At 47.9% G+C, this 24,455-nt stretch overlaps 1 protein-coding gene across 3 annotated transcripts in view; it reads right to left on the bottom strand.

Annotated features, from left to right (window-relative positions):
- The window catches only part of STX1A (syntaxin 1A), a 100,021-nt gene that overhangs the window by 18,563 nt on the left and 57,003 nt on the right, over window positions 1-24,455 (bottom strand). For all 3 annotated transcript variants that reach the window (XM_014074236.2, XM_087717336.1, XM_087717335.1), the window contains exons 2-3: window positions 20,162-20,239; window positions 11,967-12,066 (exon numbers count right to left, since the gene is read on the bottom strand). In XM_014074236.2, coding sequence (XP_013929711.2) covers window positions 11,967-12,066; window positions 20,162-20,239 — 178 coding nt within the window. The remainder of the gene's footprint in view (window positions 1-11,966; window positions 12,067-20,161; window positions 20,240-24,455) is intronic.

Below are 24,455 nucleotides of genomic sequence, written 5' to 3'. Positions count from 1 at the left end.
AGAGCTTTTGCCCCCCTCCTCGAATGGTATGGTTGTTGTGTGCTTTTAAATTGTGTATTGTTTTGTTCGTCTTTTTTATCCCTTATCTGTACCCCTTCCCTTGACTTGGATTGTGAGCCGCCCTGAGTCGCCTTTGGGGAAAAGGGCGGCATATAAGTGCAATAAATTCAATTCAATTCAATTGCTGTGTTAACCAAACCATCATCTTTATACCATAATACATTTCTTCTCCTTCTGGTTTTAAAATGTTTGTGACCTTACCAAATACATTGGTTGCCAAGGGCTTAACGTTTAGCATGTTTATGAAAGCATCCTAGATCATTTCTTTCCTAAGTCCTATGGCCTTCCAAGGCCTCCTTGCAGAAGACGGACAGTCCTTTTGGTGCTCCTTCTCTGCAATCTGCCGGCTGATTGTCGCTACCTTCATGTTGATCACAACTAATACGGCTTGGCACAGAAAGCGGCAGGTGCAACTGTGTTTCCCTCATCACCCCCCATGAGATAATTTTTGTCACCTGGAGCTCTAAATGCTGCCAGTGTAACCAAGCAACACTGGCAAGAGCAGAAGAGATTGGCCTCAAGGATGCAAGGAGAACACAGCGAAAGCCCAGCGTCTCTCAGAATCATACAGCTCTTCTCCGGACAAACTCAAATCATGTACTGCATCATTTGTCATGACAGACCAGCGTTCCATTTTCTGGATTAGGTGGGACAACCGAATAACTACCTAATTTTTTAGTTAATGCAGTCCCAATCCATGGCATAGATCAGTGATGGTGAACCCTTTTCTTATGGCGTGCCAAAATTGCGCGCACCTATACCAATTAAATCCACCCCGCTCATCTGCGCATACGACCCTCCCCATGGATGCATGCACAACCACCACCCCACGCATGTGCGCATGACCCTTCCCCAGGCTCCTGAGGCTTTCCTGAAGCCTGAGGAGGGCGAAAAACGGCCTCAATGGCCCAACCAGAAGTTTGTTCCCGAACTTCCAGTTGGCCCGTTGAGGCCGTTTTTTGCCCTCCCCAGCCTCCAGAGGCTTCCCTGAAGCCCGAGGAGGGCAAAAACTGCCTTCCCGGGCCCTCTGGAAGGGTGAAAAATCAGTTGGCCACTGCACGCATGCACCCCGGAGCTGACAGCTGATGTGTCAGCAAATATGGCTCTGCATGCCACAGGTTCGCCATCACGGGCATAGATGTATCATCATCAGCATGTGAAGAACTCGAGTGAAACATCTGAGATAGGCTGAAGCCCACAAGCTTGAAGTGCTTTTAACTTCTTTATCCACAGGGATTTTGTAGCTTGTCCAGAACATGCCGCCTTGCAGCTTTCTAAAGAGGCAATGCATTTGCTAAGCTTATTCATGGCCTTTACTTGCAATGACAGAAAAATTGGTAAATTATGAACCGTGTAGAAAACCTGTGTTATTAGTCTATGGGGCATAAATCGGGAGACTGATAGCACCTTTTCCATTTTACTAAATTTTACTACAAAGGCATAAGCTTTCATGAGTTGCAAAAGCTTATGCATTTTAATAAATAGTTTTAATTGGAAAAGGTGCTCCAGATTGCTGATCTAAGACAACATGTGAGTTTGTAATAAAATGCAGTACCTAGCTTTGAATTTCTGCTTCTTATATTTATTTCTTTTTGGGGGGGGGGGTTCTTGGTTCTCTCTGAGCTTGGTTGGCGTTTTTATTTTTTATTTTTATTTTGCAATTGAGTAACAAAATGTCGGCAAGAAAACATCAAAGCTCAGAGAGTATCAAAGATCCCACAGTTCAGTCTTGAGCCACAAATATTCTCTTTTATTGGTATCTATGTCTACAATACAGGAAGTTATTCTGTACCTGATCCTTAATTTCTGAATTTCCTGAAGCTCTTCCTCCCTGAACTATGTTGTTGAAATTCAGCAGCAAATTACTAAACACTGACAGAACAGTTCACAATTTTCAACAAGAAACAAAACCAAAATATTCATTAAAATCCACTTGGACTACTTAAAATTGCCAAAATAGAAAGAAGCCCTCACACCTAAATCTCTTTTTAAAGTTCTCTTCCCAAATCACGCCTATCCATTTAATGGAGATCAAAATGTCATTATTCCCTTCCATGTGGTTCACAGTACACAAAATGTTTTATTAATAAGTAGCAAATATTAACAGAATGCTGATGTTATTTAATAATGGAAGGCTGGGTACCAAAACTGCCTCATCCTGCTTAGAGAAAATAGCTAAATATATCTATTTTTTGCCAGGACAATAACTAAAAATAAAATGAACAATTCACAAGGTTATTTATTATGAAGTGATATAAGAATTATTATGGTAAAATGAAAAAGATAAGGCAAAAGAGCTGCTTAATGTGATGTTTCTCCATCAAATGAGGCCATGCAAACCTAGTAGGAACATAGAGGGACAAGGAAAAAAGAAACTAAAAGCCTTATTTCTCAGTTGCATCCTCATACTGTCCTTCACCTTAAGAAAAATTGTAAGCAATTTAGGATGATTCTGAACAGATAGTTTCAATATAGAGAATATGGATACATAAGTTCCAGGGGTGGGTTCCTGCCAGTTCTAACCTCTTCTATAGAAGAGGTTCCATAAATCTACCATGCCGTTTAGAATTGGTTCCAGCTCCCTCTCCCCGCCCGTCTGCACCATGCTTGCCTTGCTCGCCGCTCACTGATTGGCTGGCTCATTAATTGCCCTGCCCACCTCTAAGAGTCCTATCTAAACCTTAAAGTCTTAAAGCTGTCAAGTTTGAACATCCCTGGGGTTTTTTTTCTTGTAACTTGTCTTGTAACTTGACAGCTTTAAAACTTGCACACTTCAATGCCAGAGTTCCTGAGCCAACATAACTAGAGCAGGAATTCTGGGAGTTGAAGTCCACAAGTCTTAAAGCTGTCAAGTTTGAACACCTCTGAGGGTTTTTTTCCCTAAAGGGTTAGGGGTGCAAGGGTCTTGTAACTTGATAGCTTTAAGACTTGCGTGCTTCAAATGCCAGAGTTTCTGAGCCAACATTTTGGTTGCTAAGCAAGAGCATTGATAAGTGAGTTTCCCCACATTTTACAAGTTGGTCACGCCCACCCAGTCACATGACTGCCAAGCTACTCCCACCCGGTCACATGGCCGGCAAGCCACTCCCACAAAGCAGGCCACAGCTACAGAAGAGGTTCTAAAAAAATTTGAAACCCACCACTCATACAAGCACGCAATACCCACAATACTGGATTGGTTTCAAGTCTGGGCAGAGGACAAAATCAAACTAGAAATAAGACCAGAAGCCACAAACAAATCATGCATCTGTCATACTAGGGCCATGATGGAGAACCTATGGAGCCATGTTGCCTGGCTGGCACGCATATTGTCACCCATTCCTCTTCCTGGTTTTTGGCACGATGGTCAACTGGCCTTCGTTCATGCGTCAGTGCTGGAAACTGGAAGAGCTGGTCTTCCATTTTCTAGTGTGAGCATGCCTGCTGGCCAGCTGATTATCACGCACATATGCGCACCAGTAACCAGAAGACTAGCTAGCTGGGTGTTGCACAGAAATTGGAAGTTCATTTTCTGGCATGCACATTGCACCCTTTTTGGCACTTGGGTAACAAGCCAATAACAAACCACAGCTTCAGATGTGGCCTACAGCAACATTTAATTGACTCTGTTTGCACAGACTCATATCAAGCCAAAACCAAATACAGGTAGTCCTTGACTTACAACCACAATTGAGCCCAAATGTCTATGGCTAAGCAAGACAGTTGTTAAATGAGTTTGGTCCCATTTTACAATCTTTCCATAGTTATTAAGTTAGTAACAAAGTTGACCACATAATCCCCGGACACTGCAACGGTCATAAATACATGCCAGTTGTCAAGTGTCTGAATTTTGATCGCATGGCCACAGGGATATTGCAAGAGTCGTAAGTGTAAAAAAAGGTCAAAATCATGTTTTTCAGTACTGTTGTAACTTTGAACCATCACTAAATGAATGGTTGTAAAGTCAAGAGCTACCTGTAAGCTATTTTAAGGCTTCATTTGATATGTTAATCCACCATTAGGTACAAACAGAAAAAGCTACCTACATGTTGTGCAGATATGGATTCACACTATACATTATGCAATACAGATCAGATATATAAAAAAATGGGGGGGGGGGAGACAGTCCAGAAAAATACTGGAATGTAGGAAGCTGATGCCATCTAAATTCTGTGTAATAAATTGGGAGAACAAAAGGCGACAATTAATAAGGATCTTGTATGGATTTTTCCTTCTTACATTGCCTTTGTTATATTTCCTTTTAAAATATGTTCTTCTTTGTTACAATTTATCTCTTGCTTTCCAGTCAAATAATCAGTGCGATATATGATGAAACGTCTATATTTTGGGAGCAGTAAAGAGGAAGCTGCATAAGAAATGCAATATTTTACCTCTGCACGAGCAGATCTTTGCTATTTGTAAAATTAAAGACTCTATGCTTTCTTCAACCGTCCCCTTCCCCCCGTATCTTCTGCTATTCTGCTTTTGAAGTAGCTGTTTCCCATCTAATAAAAATCTTCTGGATTTTCAAAGGCAAACACATCCCCAGGGAGCAATTTCTGTCTTGCACAGTGTAGGTGTTTACAATGGCTAATAAGCCACACCAACTCAGTCTGGGAAATCAATGTTTCCATCCTTTATATGTGACCCAAAGCTCATTAGCGACATCTTGGAGGCACAGAGAAGCCGGATATCATTTGAGGAAGTGGATGGCATAGCAACATGAAGATGAAGGCTGCCTGCCTGTTCCAAGCACTGATCCAGCTCCAGCTGTGCAAATACGGATGGCCCATGAAGCAATTGGCATAGAGAGAAATCTTTGGGATATGGGGGGGTAGGGAGTGGAAGAGAGAAAAGGAGATACGGTTCTTTCTAGCCATTATTAGTAAAATTCTGTAGGGATAGATTTTAAAAGTAAGACTTACTTAAAAAGCTGAGCAATTAGATCATGTCCCACAACTAAGAGGGTGGAACGGTGGCTCAGGGGTTAAGACGCTGGGCTTGTCGCCTGGAAAACCAGCAGCCCAGGTTCAACACCTGAGAGCCAAGTAAAGGGGTGAGCTCCCGTCTTCCCCCTCTCCTGCCAACCTAGCAGTTTGAAAGCACACAAATGCAAGCAAGTACCACTTTGGTGGGATGGTAACAATGCTCTGTGATGTCCTGCTAGCCACATGACTGTGGAAATGTCTTTGGGCAGCTCTAGCTCAATGGCCTTGAAACGGAAATGAGCACCACCCCCCACCTAGAGCTGGGGTCAAACTCATTTTCATTGAGGGCCGCATTAGGGTTATGTTTGACCTCAGGGGGACGTGGCCAGCTCGATTTCACTCATGTGGAGACCCGAGTGCTCTGCCAACAAAAATGCAGCTAGGGAGGACTCCGCGTGGCCTTCCTCAGCTCCATTTTGGCTGGCAAAGGGTTGCAGGAGGCTGTCACAGCCGAAAACGGAGCTCCATTTTCGCTGGCAGAGGTACTGCGGGCCGGTCCTTCACTGTTTCCAGGGCTGTCCTGGAGGGTGGATCTAAGCGCCCCACAGGCCACATCTGGCCAGCGGGCCTTGAGTTTGACACTCCTGCCCTAGAGTCAGGAACAACTAGAGGAGTAAAATCTGCAGACACTCCTTTACCACTTTTTTTATACCACAACTAGAATTGCAATCCAACAAGACAGACACAGACTTCAGAGGATAAATACAACTGCAAAAAAAAAAAAAAAAAACATTACTGCCAACCTGCCCTCCATTCAGGACCTGTACACTGCATGAGTCAAAAAGAGGGCCGTGAAAATATTTACAGACTCCTCACATCCTGGACATAAATTGTGTCAACTCCCACCCTCAAAACGACGCTATAGAGCACTGCACTCCAAGACAACTAGACACAAGAACAGTCTTTCCTCCAATGTCATCACTCTTCCAAACAAATAATTCCCTCACCTCTGTCAAACTATTCACCAAGGCTGCATTACTATTATTATTAGTCTTCTCATCGTTCCTATCATCCATCTCCTCCCAATTATGACTGCAGGACTGTAACTTTGTTGCTTGCATCCTTACAATTTATATTGATATTGATTGTTTCCTAATTGCTTATTTCTATGGCTATCCTTAAGTGTTGTACCTTATGATTCTTGATGTATCTTGTCTTTTTATGTATACTGAGAGCATATTCACCAAAGACAAATTCCCTGTGTGTCCAATCACACTTGGCCAATAAAGAATTCTATTCTATTCTATTCTATTTAATTCCATTCTATTCTATTGTAAAGTACTGTGCATGTTTAGGAGAAGCAAAAATGATGAGAACTCTGAGCTAATAAGCATTAGGTAGAGCCCAGTTATTTTGAAAAAGGAGTTGCAGAGAAGTAGATTTCAGTTAAACCTTCAACAGAAAATGTTCTTAAAAGTAAAAACTGTTGCCCAAACACTGACTTCAGGCAGTGGGTTCTCATTCAAACAGTACCCTGAAAAACAGGTTGGACTCTGTAGAGATGCTGCCACTGTATCCTGCAAGCAGATAGTGTAATGAGTTCATTAGACCACTCCCTCCTAATCTGGCACTTCTTGATTCTTTTCTTTTCAGAACTCTGCAGCCACTGATTATGCTACCTAAAAATTGTAAAGCTGCAATTCTTTCACACCAACAGTGGGTAAGATCAAAAGAAAGCTGCGATAAATAATTTTCAAATGTTCCTTAAATGTTATGAGTGGAGAATCCTGGACTACACTGAAACAGCCAGTGTATTCCACTATGATATGAAGCCGGGATCTCCAACCTTAGCCACTTGAAGACTAGTGGACTTCAATTCTGGGAGTTGAAGTCCACAAGTCTTCAAGTGGCCAAGGTTGGAGACCCCTGATATAAAGTAATTTAGTAATTAGTAATTTAATAAATTTGTATGCCGCCCAATCCTGTAGGACTCCGGGCGGCTTACAGAAACAAGATAAAAGTTAAAAAGTTAAAAATAGAAAGATAAACAATTTAAAACAACACATCATACATTCCATCTAGGTGGGGCTGGACCTTGTTCGTGGAGTCAACAGCCCCAGGCCTGCCGGAATAGCCAGGTTTTAGTGGCTTTTCGGAAGGCCGAGAGAGTGGGAAGGGTCCGGATCTCTACAGGTAGATTGTTCCACAGGGCCGGAGCAGCTACAGAGAAGGCCCTCCCCCAAGGGGCCGCCAGCCGGCATTGTCCGGTCGACGGCACCCGGAGAAGGCCCAACCTGTGAGTTCTTATCGGCTGTTGGTAGGTATGTGGCAGGAGGCGGTCTCTCAGATATCCAGGTCCTAAGCCATGTAGGGCTTTAAAAGTAATGACTAGCACCTTGAAGCGCGTTCGGAGACCAATAGGAAGCCAAAGGACCAAAGATGCTTTTTCAAAAGTCAACTGGACTTCGTTTTTCCTTGAAGACATTTCGCTTCTCATCCAAGAAGCTTCTTTAATTCTGACTGAAGTCATAACTGAGTCAGTGATGCTGAGTCACAACTGAATATGTTTCTTGAATGGGAAGCGAAACCTCTTCAAGGAAAAACAAAATCTGGTTGCCTTTTGAAAAATCACCTTTGGGACAACCATGACCTGGATGACTTGAGAATCTCTATAGACAATCAATCAGAGGAAAAGCTTACCATTATTTTCCCTAGTTAAAAAACCCTGATCAAACTCAACATTACACCAGCAGGGTATTATGAAGAACCAACTAGATGTCCTTGTGGTGGTCCCTTTTGGCTGACTCAGTGAAGGGTTGGGTGACACCAAAACCTGTTGCTAAAAGAATGGCCTTCTGCTGAAATGGGATGATTGGCCTGCTAGACATTCCAGTGTTTATCCACACAATCCCAAGTAAATTGATCCAAGAATAAATCCCACCAAAGATGAGACTTGCTTCTCAAGTCAACTTGCACTGCGAAACACATCACATGCACAATTCGCACACCTGCTACAAAATGGCTTTGCGAGACTTTATACTCAATCTTAGAGTTTGAAGTCAGATGTCATTCTACAGTAAGGACTGTTCATTTTTTTTCAACTGTCACTTCTGAATCAAGCCACAGGATTTTTGGAAGGAGGCAATTTAGCATATTCCTTTTTAATGAGAGCAATCCAAGCCTCCTATTGCCAACAGATGCATGCCCAAACTGTGCTTGGATTATTTGTCAGCAGAGTGGTGTAGCAATGGGATGAATCACCCATCCCTGAACTTCAGGCTTGCGAATACAGTAAAGTGGGGAGAACCAGGCCAATCTAATTTAAACAACTGAGCAGCCGAAAATTGGGTTTATGGTGAGGGCAGAGGGCAGCAAAAGGCTTGACTGAAAGGGGAGCATGAAAGGCAGAAGGGGAAGGAAAGCATCCAGCTACCAAGTGTGCAGACCCAGAGAGACTGGTGGCATCTGTCTGGGGAATGCAACAGGAACGTAGGCAACTGAGGTAGGAGGAAATGAGGGCTCTGCCTGGAAGAAGCTATCTAAATCCAACTATCCTTTCTGGAAGCTCTTGCCCGCTGAATCCCGAGAGCCCGTCCCACACAGTCCTAATTAAAGAATGCCTACAGCAGACACAAAAAGAGAAAAGAGTTGTCAGAGGAAGCAAGAAAACAAGGAATTGAATGAACAAGGAATGGCACAACTTGGCGAGCTGTGACAGACTATATCAATGCCATCTTTCAAGGCAGAAAAAGATATGCTGGTCTGGTCAACCAACTACTAACCAGAAAAGCACTTTCCGGTGCTTTTCATATCAGTGTGACTTGAAAAATCAGCAGGGCTTGCAACATTTGCTAGGGAATTTTAATGAGCATTATTACAGACGCAGACACTGCTAAGGAAGTCGAAGTATTGTTTTTAGCATTCATGGTTTTGTTTTTTCTTTGTAGAAATCTGCCCAGCTGGCTGACCTTAAGTGACCTTAGCAGTTATAGCAATAGCAATAGCAGTTAGACTTATATACCGCTTCATAGGGCTTTCAGCCCTCTCTAAGCGGTTTATAGAGTCAGCATATTGCCTCCACAGTCTGGGTCCTCATTTCATCCACCTCGGAAGGATGGAAGGCTGAGTCAACCCTGAGCCAGTGAGATTTGAACCGCTGAACTGCAGATAACAGTCAGCTGAAGTGGCCTGAGTACTGCACTCTACCCACTGCGCCACCCCGGCTCTACTTAACCTTAACCTTAACTTTAACTGGATTGGACCTGTTTCCTACATGGATAGAAGATGCCTAGGAAAGACCGGGGTTGTAGGCTAGACCAGAAAATTGGGGGAAAAAATTTGTGAAAGAAAGCAGTGGTAAACTTCTATTTTATTGTAAAGGTAATCATGGACTTATCCACAAAGGATGGAAGGCTGAGTCAACCTTGAGCTGGTCAGGATTGAACTCCTGGCAGTAACCACTGTGCCACCATAATCCTATGAAGTATGTTGGTTCAGATAGAATGATTGACCTAAAGCCACGCAGAGCTTTTGCGACTTGGTGGCTGGGAAAATCCTAAGAGTTGAAGTCCACATATCTTAAAATTGTCAAGGTTGAGAAGTAATAGTATAGAAACAGGAAGCCAACATTCAGTGCCTCTTTTTCCAAACTATCCATTGGATTTGCCATGAATGCCCATTTTCTAGAATGGAGAGAAGGCATTCTAAAGTGGGTGTTTCCATTCTACTCACTCTGAAAGTGGAGCTCAGAAGACACTGCTTCATGTGGGAGGGGATAGCACCATCCCTTTCTCCAGTGTCAAACTGAAAAGCCAGAAGGGAACTTAATGGAAGAAGACTTGAGAAAACATGGAATGAAGAGCCCACTATTCTACAGGAAGCAGTGTCACAACAGTTTTAAGCCCTCCCTCTGGAAGGAGTGATAGAAAGATATTTACTATAACTCCCTTGCAACTACCTTTTCTGATGACAATTGGATATGATCACGCAGTGATTGTGCCCTGGGTCCCATTAATTAAACAGTGTCATCTTACAGGAGCCAAGGCTGGACCTGTCTTCTGGAATGATATCCCCCAGAGATTCATTCCACTCTTCTGACATTTAGGACATTGTTAGGGACCCAGTAGTTCTCCTTGGCTCATGATGGCAAGAGGATACGCAGAGTCCTCTCTGTGGGCACATCAGCCGTCGCCCCAGCCCAGCTCCACCACGCATGCGCACGCACCTCCGGCCATTTTGGGGTCTCCTCCAGGCATGGGCATAGGGGGCATGGGGTGCCTGCACGAGGGTGGTGGTGCTCACATTGCATTTTGGGGTTTCGTGCGCACACACACTTTGGGCACTCGACACCAAAAAGGAAAAGCCATCCCTGTCCTAGGCTTTGGGAGAGAGTGATAGTGAAGCTCAGGAGTGGTATGTGGGAATGGCTTGCTTCATGTCTGGGCTACCTCAAAGGACTATCAAGCCTCCTTTAGTTGCCATTGGTTCATAGCTGGTGAACTGTTCTTCCAGTTGGCTGTGACCTTTTTTACACGTATTGTTTTCTTTTCGTTTGCAAGCCGTCTAGAATTGTCAAGACAATCCAAAGTTGCCAAGAAGTCAATTAGCTTTGAAATTTGATGGGAAGGGGGAAAAAAAGGTTATTTGGCTCAGTCCCCGGAGGACAATTTCATTTTATTTTTTTTGATCACGTTTGAGCTGCATTCTGCATAGACCCAGTACTTTCCAGCCTTGTGACCAGGGATGAAATCCAGCAGGTTCTGACCGCTTCTGGGGAACCGGTAGCGGAAAATCTGAGTAGTTCAGAGAACCGGCAAATACCACCTCTGGCTGGCCCCAGAGTGCGGTGGGAATGGAGATTTTGGTATTTGGTATTTATTCAATTTGTAAGCCGCCCTATTCCCCGAAGGGATTCGGGGAATTTTGCAGTATCCTTCCCCTGCCATGCCCACCAAGCCACACCCACAGAACCGGTAATAAAAAAATTGAATTTCACCACTGCTTGTAACAGATTTTGAGATGGAGCTCCTAAACTACATGTGATTTCACTGTTGTCCCTTAATCATATCATTCTCCCTTGAAATGTTTTGCTCACATGACCAGCTGGTTCAGCCATGAAGCAATCTATTGGGTTCCACACAATCATAATTTTTTTTTGCACCCAGGCCACCCACCTCTGGTCATGCAGAAAGCTTCCCACTGTGAGATGGACAGACAAGTGCTAGGTTCTGCTGTCTAAATTAAGACACAGCTAATTACAGAGCGCTTTGTTCTAATGTGCTCACACGAATCAGGCAAGGGAGTTAATTAATATTTACGCAGCACTCACACTTTCCACGGGAGAGAACGTTCCATTGTTTGGAACAGAGCAGGGAAAATACGAAGCTAGCCACAATAGGGGTTGCATAGTAGCAGAGATCCATGTGGGGGGCAGCCCTCCCAAAAACAACAACAACAAAAACAACAACAACAAAGAATTTCCAGCTGGCTAATTTAAAAAGCAAAGCTGCTTCTACATGGCTAACACCTAACACTATCAGCTGAAAGGCATCCTGCAGCCTTTGGAACTTTCCCTCCACGGTGGATTTGTCTGTTGTACAAAACAGATAGATGGAGGTGGCGGAGAGGCATAAAAGTGTTTGGTAACATAATCTGGATCTCCCTGTCGAATTCCACGAACGAGGCAGGGAAGCTGCATAATGAAACAAACCAAATCTGGAAGCATTTCAAGACAAAGTCTTTGACAAGCATAAACACTGATGAGAAACGCACAGCCTGAGACGAGCTTCAGGTCCCTTCTTCTTGAACTCCCATGGAATCCCATGTTCATGCTCCATCCTGGCCCTAAGTTTCCAATTTCTATCTGGTTTACAGGAATGAGACAATGCAGTGAAGGCCTTCATTCTAACTGAAACCACGAGACAACTCTCTGTCCCTAGCAAAATCCTACTGCTTTTCTTGGTCCAGTCGTGAAAGAAACGCAAGGCAATCCCTACTCACTCTCGTCAGGGTTTGGGGCAGCGAGGATGGCACTGTGCTTTCTCTTCACCTCTTCCACATTTTCTGAGATCTTCTCTATGAACCCACGAATTTCTTCCACCTGAGGGAGGGGAAAAAGCCTGGTATGATTGCAGAATTAAAACTCTGAATCCTGAAGCCGGCTATAATCAATGCTACACATTTTGGGATTGACATGTTAAAAATCGATCAGTCAAATAGCAACAGCAGATAAGACTTATATACCACTTCAGAGTGGTTCAGAACCCTCTCTAAATGGTTTATAGAGTTGGCATCTTGCCCCTAACAATCTGGGTCCTCATTTGACCAATGCTATCAACCAACTGCCTATTACATGATCACAATCCCATTGTTAAATTAACCCTATTGTTCTTTCCCTTAGCTGAGTGATGGCGAACCTGTGGCATGCAGAGCCCTCTCTGGGGGCATGCGAGCCATTGCCCCAGCTCAGCTCCACCACATTTGCATGTGCGCCTCCTGCTGGCCAGCTGATTTTTGGGTCTCTGCCACATATGCATGGGAGCATGCAGGAGATGCGCATGCATGGGGTGAGGGGGGGCATGCACGCATGGGCAGGGGAGTGTGGGAGGCCTCCCCCTCTGCGGCTCGTTTTTGCTCCCAGGAGGCTGCAGGGAAGCCTACTAGGCCCAAAACGGGGCACATGGGGGTCACACGTGCATATGAGGGGGGGAGCACAGGTCACGTGTGCATGTGCAGGGGAATGTGGTTGCATGTGCATGCGCAGGGGGGCAGGGTGCGCAGGGGGTGTTGCACATGCATTGTATTATGGGCACGTTCGGCACACAATGACCCAAAGGTTAGCCATCACTGAACTATACAGTCTTGTACATCTGTGCTGTATTGTTTTTTCATCCTATTGAAAATACATTCAAAATATTTTTCACAATAGCATTATCTATTTATATATTGCTAAAACTCTCATTTGGGTGAAATGATGCACTATATGCCAACACTATTTCAACCAGAAGGAGCCGAGGTAGCGCAGTGGTTAGGGTGCAGTACTGCAGGCCACTTCAGCTGACTGTTATCTGCAGTTCAGCGGTTCAAATCTCACCGGCTCAGGGTTGACTCGGCCTTCCATCCTTCTGAGGTGGGTGAAATGAGGACCCAGACTGTGGGGGCGATATGCTGACTCTGTAGACCGCTTAGAGAGGGCTGAAAGCCCTATGAAGCGGTATATAAGTCTAACTGCTATTGCTAACCAAAATACTGTATCTCAAATGAGCTGGCTTAAGAGAATGCATCCAAAATCTAGGACTCATGACTCTCCTAGAAAGGACGTTGGTCTTACCTGAACGTCTATTTTCAGAAGGGGGAGGGAATGGTCACACGTGGGTTGTTGTCAAAGCCTGATTGGTCCAAGACTGAGAGAAAACGCTTAAATACTGGTGCCTTCCATTCCTATCCCAGTTTCCTCGAAGGCGAACGGTAGAACTGAAAAGACAAAAAACAACACACAACAAAACCCCCCGGGAACCACCCGGGCCCTCCCCTTGGCCCCGACGGAAGGTCTCAGGGCGGGTTGTGACCATTCCCTCCCCCTTCTGAAAATAGACGTTCAGGTAAGACCAACGTCCTTTTTCCAGAAGAGGGGGAGGGAATGGTCACACGTGGGACATACCCAAGCTACCGTCCCAGGGAGGGAGAACGAGAATCACCAGGGCCCAAGGGGAGCCTCAACCGCCACCCTCAGAGGGTCCTGCCACCAAGGACACACTCGCATCTGCAAAGCTCCCAGACCATAGCGCCGGAGGAAGAAGCCGGGGAATCCAGAGGCCGCGCGACAGACGGCCTCAACTGGCCCCCCCCGCGGCCCCCGAGGCCACGCTCGTGTCGCTCCTAATAGGCTGGGCCGTGAACTCTGACGGGACTGGCCCGTCGACCCGAAACCCCGAGGGCTTCCGCAATGGCCCGGCGCAGCCAACGCCAACTGTGGCTGAAGACACGCTCGAACCCAGCGACCCCCGGCTGGAGGCTCAGTCCACAAGGGCTCGACCTACGGACCCCTCGGTCCGCTGGCGAAGGAGCCGCAGGGCGCGGTGCGCGCCCAACCAATGCCAGAGCTTAGCGAAGGAAGTGGCCACCTACGGGAAGAAGGCACGAGCAAGGCGAAGCCTCGCCCCGCCCCTTAGAGGCGATGGGAACGACCTCAGAGCAGGGTGCCCAACTCCACGTACCCGGGCGGAGACAACCGCCACAAGGGAGCCAGCCGACGAGCATACCGAAGAGATTCGAAGAAGCCCCCCTTGAGCACAAGGGGGAAGAACATACGGGGAACCCGCGGACCGAGGGAAACCCAGAAGCCGCCCCCTACCGAGGAGCTCGATCAGGGGGACCTGAGAGAGGGAGAACCCCCACCCCCTCCAGGGCTGAAACAATTCCGCCACCAGGCGGCACAATTTTGTGGGTTCCCGAAGTCAGGCTCCTCCTGCAGGAACTCCTGACGTTTGAGAGAAAGGTGCCCTGCCAGGCGAAGCCAGGGGAGTCCAGGCGGATAACACCGCCGGACGATACCCAGGTGGAACCACAGCCGCGGTCCGTAAGGCCCCCAGGCATCCCTAGTCGAGAGTGACTCCGTTGGCTAGACCAGCCTCCAACAGCTGCCGGATAAGAGTCATGGGCCGGATGCAACCCCAGGGACTAGGCGAAGCAGGACCACCACCCCCCGCTGCCAGGCCAACCCTTCCCGCGGGCGCCTCCGCGGGGGGCCACCGACAGCTGGACGAGGTCCGCGACCCAAGGCCCCTAGGTCCTAATGGCCCACCCCCACGGTCAGGGTCCCCATGGAACCAGGGGAACGGGAGGCCCCATACCGAGACCGCAGGTCACCTCCTTTCGAGGGCGCTTGCGCCCTCCCAGATCAGGACAGGAAATGGGTGAACCCCCAGGGAGGAATAGAACCCGCGGCGAGCAAGGGAGTGCCGAACTGTCGACAGATCCGCCAAAAAAAGAAGAACCGACGACTGAGGGAGTAGGCCCGCTCCCCTGGTCAGGGCCGCCCGACGCTGCCGAGCCGCCCGGAGACAGGAGAGCCCGGGGAGATTCTCGACTCTGGGGGCAACAGAGGCCCCACCGCCCAGACGTCCAGTCCCGAGCATTCCGGTCGAGGGCTGGAGAAGACCCCCCCCCTGACAGATGAGGGCCTGGGCGGTCCCCGTGCCAACGGAAGGTCACGCGATGCCCAGTTACGGGCCCCAAGGGAAGCGCAGAGCCCAGCGGGACAGCACTAGTGCCATTCCAGTGACGAAGGGTAAGCCCCGAAAGCGACCACCTGCCGAGAGCGAACCGGGAGCCCCCTAACCAGGACGAGGCTCCCCAGAAGTCCAAGGGTCCGGCGGGCGGGACTATCCCTGCTCAAGAAACATCTAGCCCGATCTGATAGAGGGAGGTTGAAACCGAACAACATCCCTAAGGCCCTACGCCAGCGGGCATAGGCCGAGGTGGAGCTCCTGGACAGACTCACCCCCTCCCCTGACATGGAGCCTATGACCGACACCAGGCAAGCGGAAAGGGAAGAGGTGGACGCCGGAGAAGCCAGCCGAGGAACAGGACGGGGCTCCGAGCTCCTAGAACAGGCGCTAAATAACCGAAGACCTGAATAGGCTAGCCCGCCAAGGAATCAGAGCCCCCAGGATGGGGCGCGGACAAGCCGCCCGGGCCGCCAGGCCTTAGTGAAATCCGGAGAACGGAGACCAGACCAAGGGAAAAGCCCCGGGGGGGAACCCCAGGGACCCGCGATGACCGGCCAGAGCCGAGGAACGAAGATAAGCCCCCCGAAGAGCCACCAGGCCAGGGGCCTCCTGCCTGAAACCCCGAAGGACCGAAAGGGGGGAGAACGCTCTCCCCGCCTGTGCACTAGAGCGGTGCAGAAACGAGAGGGCCCGCTAAGCCTTCCGGCCACCCGTCCGAACCGCAGACAGATGCGAGAGGCGCTCCAGGCCCTGGTCATCCGGAGGAGTCATCTGCACTCCCTGAAGGCCGAAGAGAAGGGCAATGGCCTGAACCACTGGGTAGCAGCCCCCCCCCGGCTCCCGGACGGAGGGATCCCCCAAAGAGCCGGCGGGGTGGAGAGAACCAACGCGGGAGCGAGGCAAGCAGAGGCCCGTGCCCAAGCGTCCAATGCCGGCCGCTCTGAGAACACGCCTAGCGGCTGATGGCCTCCAATGGGGCGACCCGAGGTCAAGCCCCCCCCCCGAGCGGAAGGGGTGCTGCCCCCCCCCCCGTGGCTGGACCGTCTGGACCAGAGGAGGGAGCCGTAGGCGCTCCTGAGGGATGAGCCGGAGAACTGTCTACAAATGGAAGAGAAAAACGCAAGATTATTGACAGAATCGGAAATCCATGCTGGCGCATGACAAAGAAGATCTAGATCCGGCTCAGCTGTCACAAGTGGGCGAACTGCCCCGTGTCTCCATCCTCGGACCGGGAAGAGCCCCCCCCCCCCCAGGGGTCAGGCCTCTCGAAGGCATGGTCATCCAGAGACAGCGGGCCGAGCCGGTCCTCAGTCAGTGACGCCGGCAATGAAGCCCGGATGACGTGACCGAAGTGTTCAGCATCCTGGACGCAAACTTGAGCGAGCCCCAGTCGCCCCAGGGAGGAAGGGCGGGCTGCCCCGAGTCAGAAGAGACCCAGGCGGCGAGGCTCCCTGGGACGTGAAAGCGCTCCCGGCGCTGCCCCAGTCACTGACCGAGGCCTGACGAAACTACCGGGAGTTGAGTCCGCAGAGGGCGACCCCCGCAGCGGCAACGGGAGGACATCTTAGAAGCTCAGCGCGCCCGATGAAACCAGGGCAGCCACTAGAAGGTGACGGACTGCAACTGAATCGCCCAGGCAAGGGCCCAGTTACTCTAGAGCCAATGGCCCAGGCCCCCAGACAAGTCGGAGGAATGCGTCCACTGAATGGTCAGCGCCTCCGTGCCAAGGGAGGAGTCGAGATCTCTTTCCAGACCATGGCCGTGGCAGAACGTGGTCCTGCCAGGATCAGTGGGTGGAGGCATCAAGGTCCCCCCCACCAGCTGGCCATGCACCGAGCCTGCCCCAGGCACAGCAAACAGTCTGAGCCAAGATGCCCAGAGATGGGCCCATCCAGGGCCACAGCTGCGATTAAAACGCCTGAGCCGGTCTACTCTACATAACAAAGATCGGATTAGCCTGCAACAGAAACTCACCACCTGGCATCTTGGAACTCAATCTCCAAAAGGGAATGCTACAGATCTAAGCAGGCCAGGAAGAACCCCTGGCCTCAATAGAAATGGTTCTTTTTTTTTTCTTTTTTTTTTAATTTATTTATTTATTTATTTATTAATCAATTTATTTATTTATTTATTCATTAACCTTTAGTCTACTTTATTTTCCTAGCAAATCTCCAATTCCATCATTGACCGCGGATCAAGTAAGGGGGAACATAGCCCAACGATGGGCGCGGCCCAGACCTCCATGTCTAGAAGGGGCGGAGAACCATCTAATCCTCCGTACCACCATAGGCAAAACCAGGCCCCGGGAGAGCCTACCTGCACACGGGTTAAGACCCTCGACTCACCACCACCCCCTGGACCCCCTGAGTGGGGGAGGGAGAGAGGGACCCCACTCCACCTGGAAGGAAGGGGAAACCTGCCTGGGAACCCCAGGGCAGGAAACCAACCCCTAGGAGTGATTTGGGGGGGGAAAAGCTCGAGGCGGGACCAACCCCAGACCCTGGGATAAGGTCAAAGGCTCATACATGTAGATCTGATGCAAGTCCCCAGAAATGTGCACGGCCCTCTGTTGGGCCCCACAGAACAACAGTTCCCAAATGGCTAACCTCTGAGGGAGGAAGGCAGAGCCAACCCAGAGTAGGCCCGGGTAGAATCCCCGGGCACCAGCAGCAAAAGGAAGACTAATATTGCAAGCCCTTAAGTTCTCATCTTCTAGTCATCCCTTACTGGCATTGAATTAAGCACAGTTGTGAAGTGCGTTTGTACATATATGTATGTATATATATATATATATATTTGTATTTGAGCTGATAAACAAATAAGGGAGACTCGTATAGTCTATTACAATCCATTTAGCTCTCATCAGCTAGCCTTATAATAAAGGGGGACTAGTATAGGTCTATTTCAAGCTATTTAGACCTTATGTTAATTGCAATGTGAAAACTCCGAGCCACAATACTGTTCCTGCACAATGCAGCCCCTGACCTCCTCCCCCGAGAAGGACTTCAGGGCGGAGGAAGACATGGGGGGGGGGGGAACACCCTCCCCCTCCCCCTGCAAGGGCTTTCTCACCTGCCGCCAGGTCTGCCACCTGGCCCTGGGGAAACTCCAAGCCCCCCCTCCATTTCCCCACTTACGCGTCCAGCCGGAAGGAATGGAGGAGTCCAAGCCACTGTAGGCCCCACCGGGACCTGGGCCTGCTTTCTCTGCTGCCTGCCATGCCAAGGAAGAGACCGCACCAGCCAATGGACCTGGGTCGAGGCCCGGTCCTCGCACACGTGGCGACCGAGCCAACATGGCCACCACCGGTACTTTCATTTTCGATCTGCGGCTCCGATGGCCCATTGAAAGGCTGTGCTGAGGCAGGCAAGGACGGGAGGCAAGGACGGGGGAGCCACGCGGCTCTCAGGCACGCTCCCCCTCCCCCAGGAATGCTCTTAGCAGTCGGAGCCGATTCTCTTGCCTTTCCTGGCTATTTAAAGGAGAAGGCAGCCTCTCCAGCAGCTGAAAGGAGATCTGGCACCCCCGCACCCGGGGACGGACTGAGACTCTGGGCCTGCGGGGGGGAGGCAGCATGCCCCACTGGGCCCTCCCCCACCGCCCGGGGCAGTAAACTGTCCCTTGGGGCCGCAGCTGCTGAATTTAGTAATTTAGAAATCTTTTAAATGCCCAATTAAACCAAATAAGACCAAATTGAATAAAGTAATCCTACCAGTAATTCTCACCAGTTCTTGAACCAGAAAAGACTGAGAGGAAACTGGGATAGGAATGGAAGGCACCAGTATTTAAGCGTTTTCTCTCAGTCTTGGACCAATCAGGCTTTGACAACAACCCACGTGTGACCATTCCCTCCCCCTCTTCTGGAAAATTGAAATTTAGTAAATCTTACAAAACATTTTATGAAGCAAGTTGTGACATAATGCAAAATGCCCTAAAACATTTCTTGAGGTCAACTTTTGATGTTTCATTGAACTGTTTTCAAAGCAGATACATCGCTGACTAGCTCCCTGAATTTTTAAAAACTTTTGAAAAACATTCGAAGCTCTGCCACCATCTATTCTAAAGCACCCATAAATCATAGAAGAAAATGTTTCTGAAATAATGACTCATCAGGTTATAGGTTGTTAAGTGTTTCTAAGAAAAATGCTTAAAAATTGTTTGGTTAATTGGGTGTTTTCTAACTGTTGAGTGTCCAGTCTTATGCACCCTCCATCTAGACAATATCCTTATATTTATTAATCTTTATACATGTGTATATAAGAAATAAGATCACATTGTGACTGGCTGTAAGCTGAGGGCATATACCAATCCAATATCTGATTTTTTTCCCCACATAAGCTTTCATATAGAAGAGCCATGGTGGCACAGTGGTTAGAATGCAGTATTGCAGGCTGACTCTGACCACAGCCAGGAGCTCAATCCTGACGGGCTCAAGGTTGACTCAGCCATCCATCCTTCTGAGGTTAGTAAAATGAGGATTCAGATTGTTGTGGGCAATATGCTGACTCTGCTTAGAGAGGGCTGTAAAGCTCTATGGAGCGGTATATAAGTCTAAGTGCTTTTGCTAAACAATACTGTGCTTCAAAAGTTAGCTGGCCTAGACATTGGTATCTGAATATAGCAATATCACTTAGACTTATATATAGCTTCACAGTGCTTTTACAGCCCTCTCCAAGTGGTTTACAGAGTCAGCATATTGCCCACAATAATCTGGGTCCTCATTTTACCCAACTCAGAAGGATGGAAGGCTGAGTCAACCTTGAGCCTGATGAGATTCGATCTGCCAAAGTGCCGAAGTAGCCTCCAGTACTGCACTCTAACCACTGCACCACTGCTGTTCTTATAGATCTTTTAAACACTCATGTTTTATTGCGTTTTAATCTAGGTGAAATGTTCATATGTATTGCAAGTCCATGTATGATATGCCATACACTAAATAATAAATAATAAATAAGGATTTATCACCTGCTCAAAAAACTCATCCATAAAACGATCCCGATCCACGCCAACAGCAACTTCATCGTCATCATCACTGTCCTTGGCCTGCAATGTAAGAAACATAATTTCAATATCTGGAATCTCAAAGGGCTGCCTCAAATAATGCAAAGACCTCAATTCTGCATCATAAGGCTGGAACCGACATCAGTTGGATAGTACCTTTGATTTCCCTCAAGGACAAAGCCAGCTATGCATTGATTCCTGTTCTTCCAACTCATTCATTTCTGAGTTCTTCTAGTGCTAATAAATCATCCTTTCTTCAAAGTGAGCTAAAAGTAGAAGTACTATTACATTTCTGCACTATATGGGGACACCATCCAGCTCTTAAGTGCCTACCTCTGTATGTTCTTTCTATATCTGTGCCTTGGGCTGTGTTTACTCTCCCCTAAGGCAATAACCATGAAGAGAAGGACTGAAACATGGGAAGAAGAAAAAAGTATTAGGAACAAATTTCCTTGCTTAACTTTGATCAAAATTGTACCAGGGCTAATTCAGCCAGGAGCAAGAAGTAATAGAGTATACTCCTGTCATCACAGTAGCCACAAGTGACGTCCAAGCCCCATTTGGTTCAAGCAACTCTGATCTTGTGTTAGCAGGAAACTTCTTTAAGGAGTAGTAGTCACAGCAAGGATGTCATACTGGATCTGGAGTACCTTTGCCCTCTCAGAATCTGACCCCCATATACCTCTAGGGCAGTGATGGCAAACCTTTTTGACACCGAGTGCCGAAAAGGCAGCACTTCGTGTGCAGGGACGTGTTGCGTGTGTGTGTGTGTGTGCACATTTGTCTGAGCCGCAACCAGGAAGAGAAGCTGCCCAGGGGGCATGCGAGTGCTGGAAAATGAACTTCTGGTTTCTGGCAATAGCAATAGCAGTTAGACTTATATACCGCTTCATAGGGCTTTCAGCCCTCTCTAAGCAGTTTACAGAGTCAGCATATTGCCCCCAACAACAATCTGGGTCCTCATTTTACCCACCTCGGAAGGATGGAAGGCTGAGTCAACCTTGAGCTGGTGAGATTTGAACAGCCGAACTGCAGAACTGCAGTCAGCTGAAGTAGCCTGCAGTGCTGCATTTAACCACTGTGCCACCTTGGCACACGCATGCACACCAGCCAGCAAGTCTTCTGGTTACTGCTGCACACGCACACATGCTGATCAGCTGGCCAATGTGCATGCTCAGGCTGGAAAATGGAAGACCAGCTCTTCTGGTTTCTGGCACTGCCACACGCACAAAGGCCAGCTGGTAGTCGCATGTGTGCCAAAAACCCAGAAGAGGAACAGGCAACGCCATGCATGCCAGGCAACATGGCTCTGCATGCCACTTCGGGCATGCGTGCCATAGATTCGCCATCACGGCTCTAGGGCACACTTTGGTGAGAGGCACCAATTGCATTTCCCCCCCTACGAATTCCGTACAAAATCCTTCTTTTGAAGAACTAGAAACCATAAAAGTTCTGCTGCAACCTTTTCCCACTAATGCAATTCATCAAAAGGCATAAGCTTCTATGAGCTGGCCCTGACTTCACCGCAAACATGGAATGGCTAAACTGATGTAGGTTTAAACTGGGATGAAGCAGAGAGGGAAAGGAGGGGAAAATGAGACAGGGTGGTTGTGTGGATGCAGGTTATGCATGAAACAGATTGTAACTGTCTTATCAATTAACATTTGTAATATGTTTTTTAAAAAGTGTTTGTTGAAACCTTCTGAAATAGCTTGAAACTTTTTGTGATATATGTAAATTCAGTAGTAGTCCAGTTCAAGCTGGTTTCCAAGGGGACCAGGGGAGAGCAACAGTGGTAACTTTGAAGACAGGTTGTAAATAGCTTTTTTAAAGTCACTTCAAGGTTTACCTGTAAACATCAGATTTCATGACCAACTAGGAAAATATAATGCAGCCATGGGACAAGGGAGCCTTACTGTACTGCTGTTCCTATAGTAATTAACTTTGTTCCCCCACATTTTAACATCCTTGCTGAATAGCCAAGCACAGGTCTTCTGGTTCAACTGCCTCAAAAGTCATATTGAAAAACTTGTGCTTTGTGTTGCTGGAGCTCCTTGGAATTTGGAGGCAAGCTGGTTTTTCAGGTTTAAGACCTCTTGCCAATCTCCATCACTCAGTTCTTAGGACCCTGCCACCCCACATCTGACCAGCTGCCTTAAAGCTTCGGTGCCTTCACAAGTGGGCTGTAGGGTCAGCTGACAACTTTTTATTTGTTGTCTCACAGCAAACATATGTGGTAAAAGTAAAGGCAGCGACAGCAATGGAGACTCAGGGCGAGGAAGTCAACAAGGAGCCTTTTTTCGTACTTCCTCATAGCTCAAGACCTAAAATAGACACCTGTTCTGACCCCCCCTCTGTCCGGTGATTAATGCCGACACAGGCTTACTGTTAGCCACGCTTTCTTCACAGCCTACACACGACTCACAAGCAAGACGTTGGCAGCAACCCAGACTCCCACAGACAAGAGATACAAAACAAACAAGAGTTTCTCCAGCTTGTTATGAACAGTTGTGTCCTGCAAAAGGTCTCCTCCCAAAGTCTCTTCTTATATACTCTCTTGGGAGGAGCCAAGCCACAACCACCTGGGCTTGATTATCTCTTATGAGTCTGTCTCCGTAACTGCTGCCTCCATTTCTCTGCCCTTCTTTGCCTGGCGTCAGGGAAAAACTCCCTTTGATCTTCCCCGCTGCTCCAGTGCCTGACGTCAGGGACAAACTCCCTTTGATCTTCCCCACTGCTCCATGCCTCAGGTGCCTCCTGGTGGCCAACCAGCCTCTCTGGTCCCTGCTCGGAGTCTGAACCCTGCCCAGGGTCCTCCACATCTTCCATAGCAGACTCATAGGGTCCCTCGCTATCGGAGTCCATTGGCAGCTCCAACGGCTCCTGCTGGGCCACAACAGACACCTAACATTAAAAACGTCATCAAAAAATCACAACAAAGAATGTTCTTTCTGTGCCAACTCAGAAAGCTCAAACTGCCCAAGGAGCTGCAGATTCAGTTCTAAAGAGGAATTATTGAGTCTGTCATCTGCACCTCCATAACTGTCTGGTTTGGCTCTGGAACCAAACAAGACGAACATAGACTTCAACGGATAATTAGAACTGCAGAAAAAACAATTACTGCCAACCTGCCTTCCATTGAGGACCTGTATACTGCACGAGTCAAAAAGAGGGCTGTGAAAATATTTACAGACCCCTCACATCTTGGATGTAAACGGTTTCAACTCCTACCCTCAAAAGGACGCTAAGGAGCACTGCATATCACAACAACTAGACACAAGAACAGTTTTTTCCTGAACACCATCACTCTGCTAAACAAATAATTCCCTCAACTATCAAACTATTTACTAAGTCTGCATTACTATTACTATTAATCTTCTCATCATCCCTATCACCCAACTCCTCCCACTTATGACTATATGACTGTACCTTTGTTGCTTGTATCCTTACGATTTATATTGATTCTTTCCTAGTATGATTTGATTGCTTCTTTGTACCCTATGACTATCATTAAATGTTGTACCTTATGATTCTTGACGAATGTATCTTTTCTTTTATGTATACTAAGAGCACATGCACCAAAGACAAATTCCTTGTGTGTCCAATCACACTTGGCCAATAAAGAATTCGATTTTATTATTATCCAATTGGCCAACTGGAGGGAGCAGTGGTCAGCACTGGTGAGTACTCACAATCCATATTTGGATCCAGAAAGAGGTAAAGATCCTTTGGAAGCAACATAGGAACCCTCACTTTGGCGCCATATGGACCACTGACATGTTGGGATATGAACAACAGCCCTATCTCTCTTCACAATAGCTGTGAGGAGAAGAGGTGTGGGTTGTTGTAAGACTGAACCTGAGAGCTGGAGAATGGAAACGGTCTTGGCAGAGAAATGCTCTGATTTCCAGACATCTGTCTCCTCCTCTGTTTAAAATGGGTAATAGTCAAGAATAACAGTTTGCCCAGGACTAAATCAGTCCTCAAAATGTGAGATTCGGGAAGCACGATTCTAAACAAAGCTTTCTTCGAGGATGCACAGTGCAGTCAGGAAGAAAGGACATGGCGTAGGCTGCCTCTCTTCCTGGTGAGAAGGTGCTGCCATGTGCCTGAGACTCCTACAGCCCTGCGTGGCAGCACAGGAACTTAGCTGGGGCGTTTGCACTTACATCTCAAGCAATCACATTCCTTGCAGGGAAATGGCAAACCGTGCGTGGGCGCATTGCCTCAAATCTCCAGAGTCGTCCTCCTCTGCAGC

Source organism: Thamnophis sirtalis, unplaced genomic scaffold (assembly GCF_051295495.1).
Source record: "Thamnophis sirtalis isolate CommonGarterSnake01/CBP01778 unplaced genomic scaffold, rThaSir2_p1.2 scaffold_6, whole genome shotgun sequence".
Classification (NCBI taxonomy): domain Eukaryota; kingdom Metazoa; phylum Chordata; class Lepidosauria; order Squamata; family Natricidae; genus Thamnophis; species Thamnophis sirtalis.
This window is presented reverse-complemented; position numbering and strand designations above follow the sequence as displayed.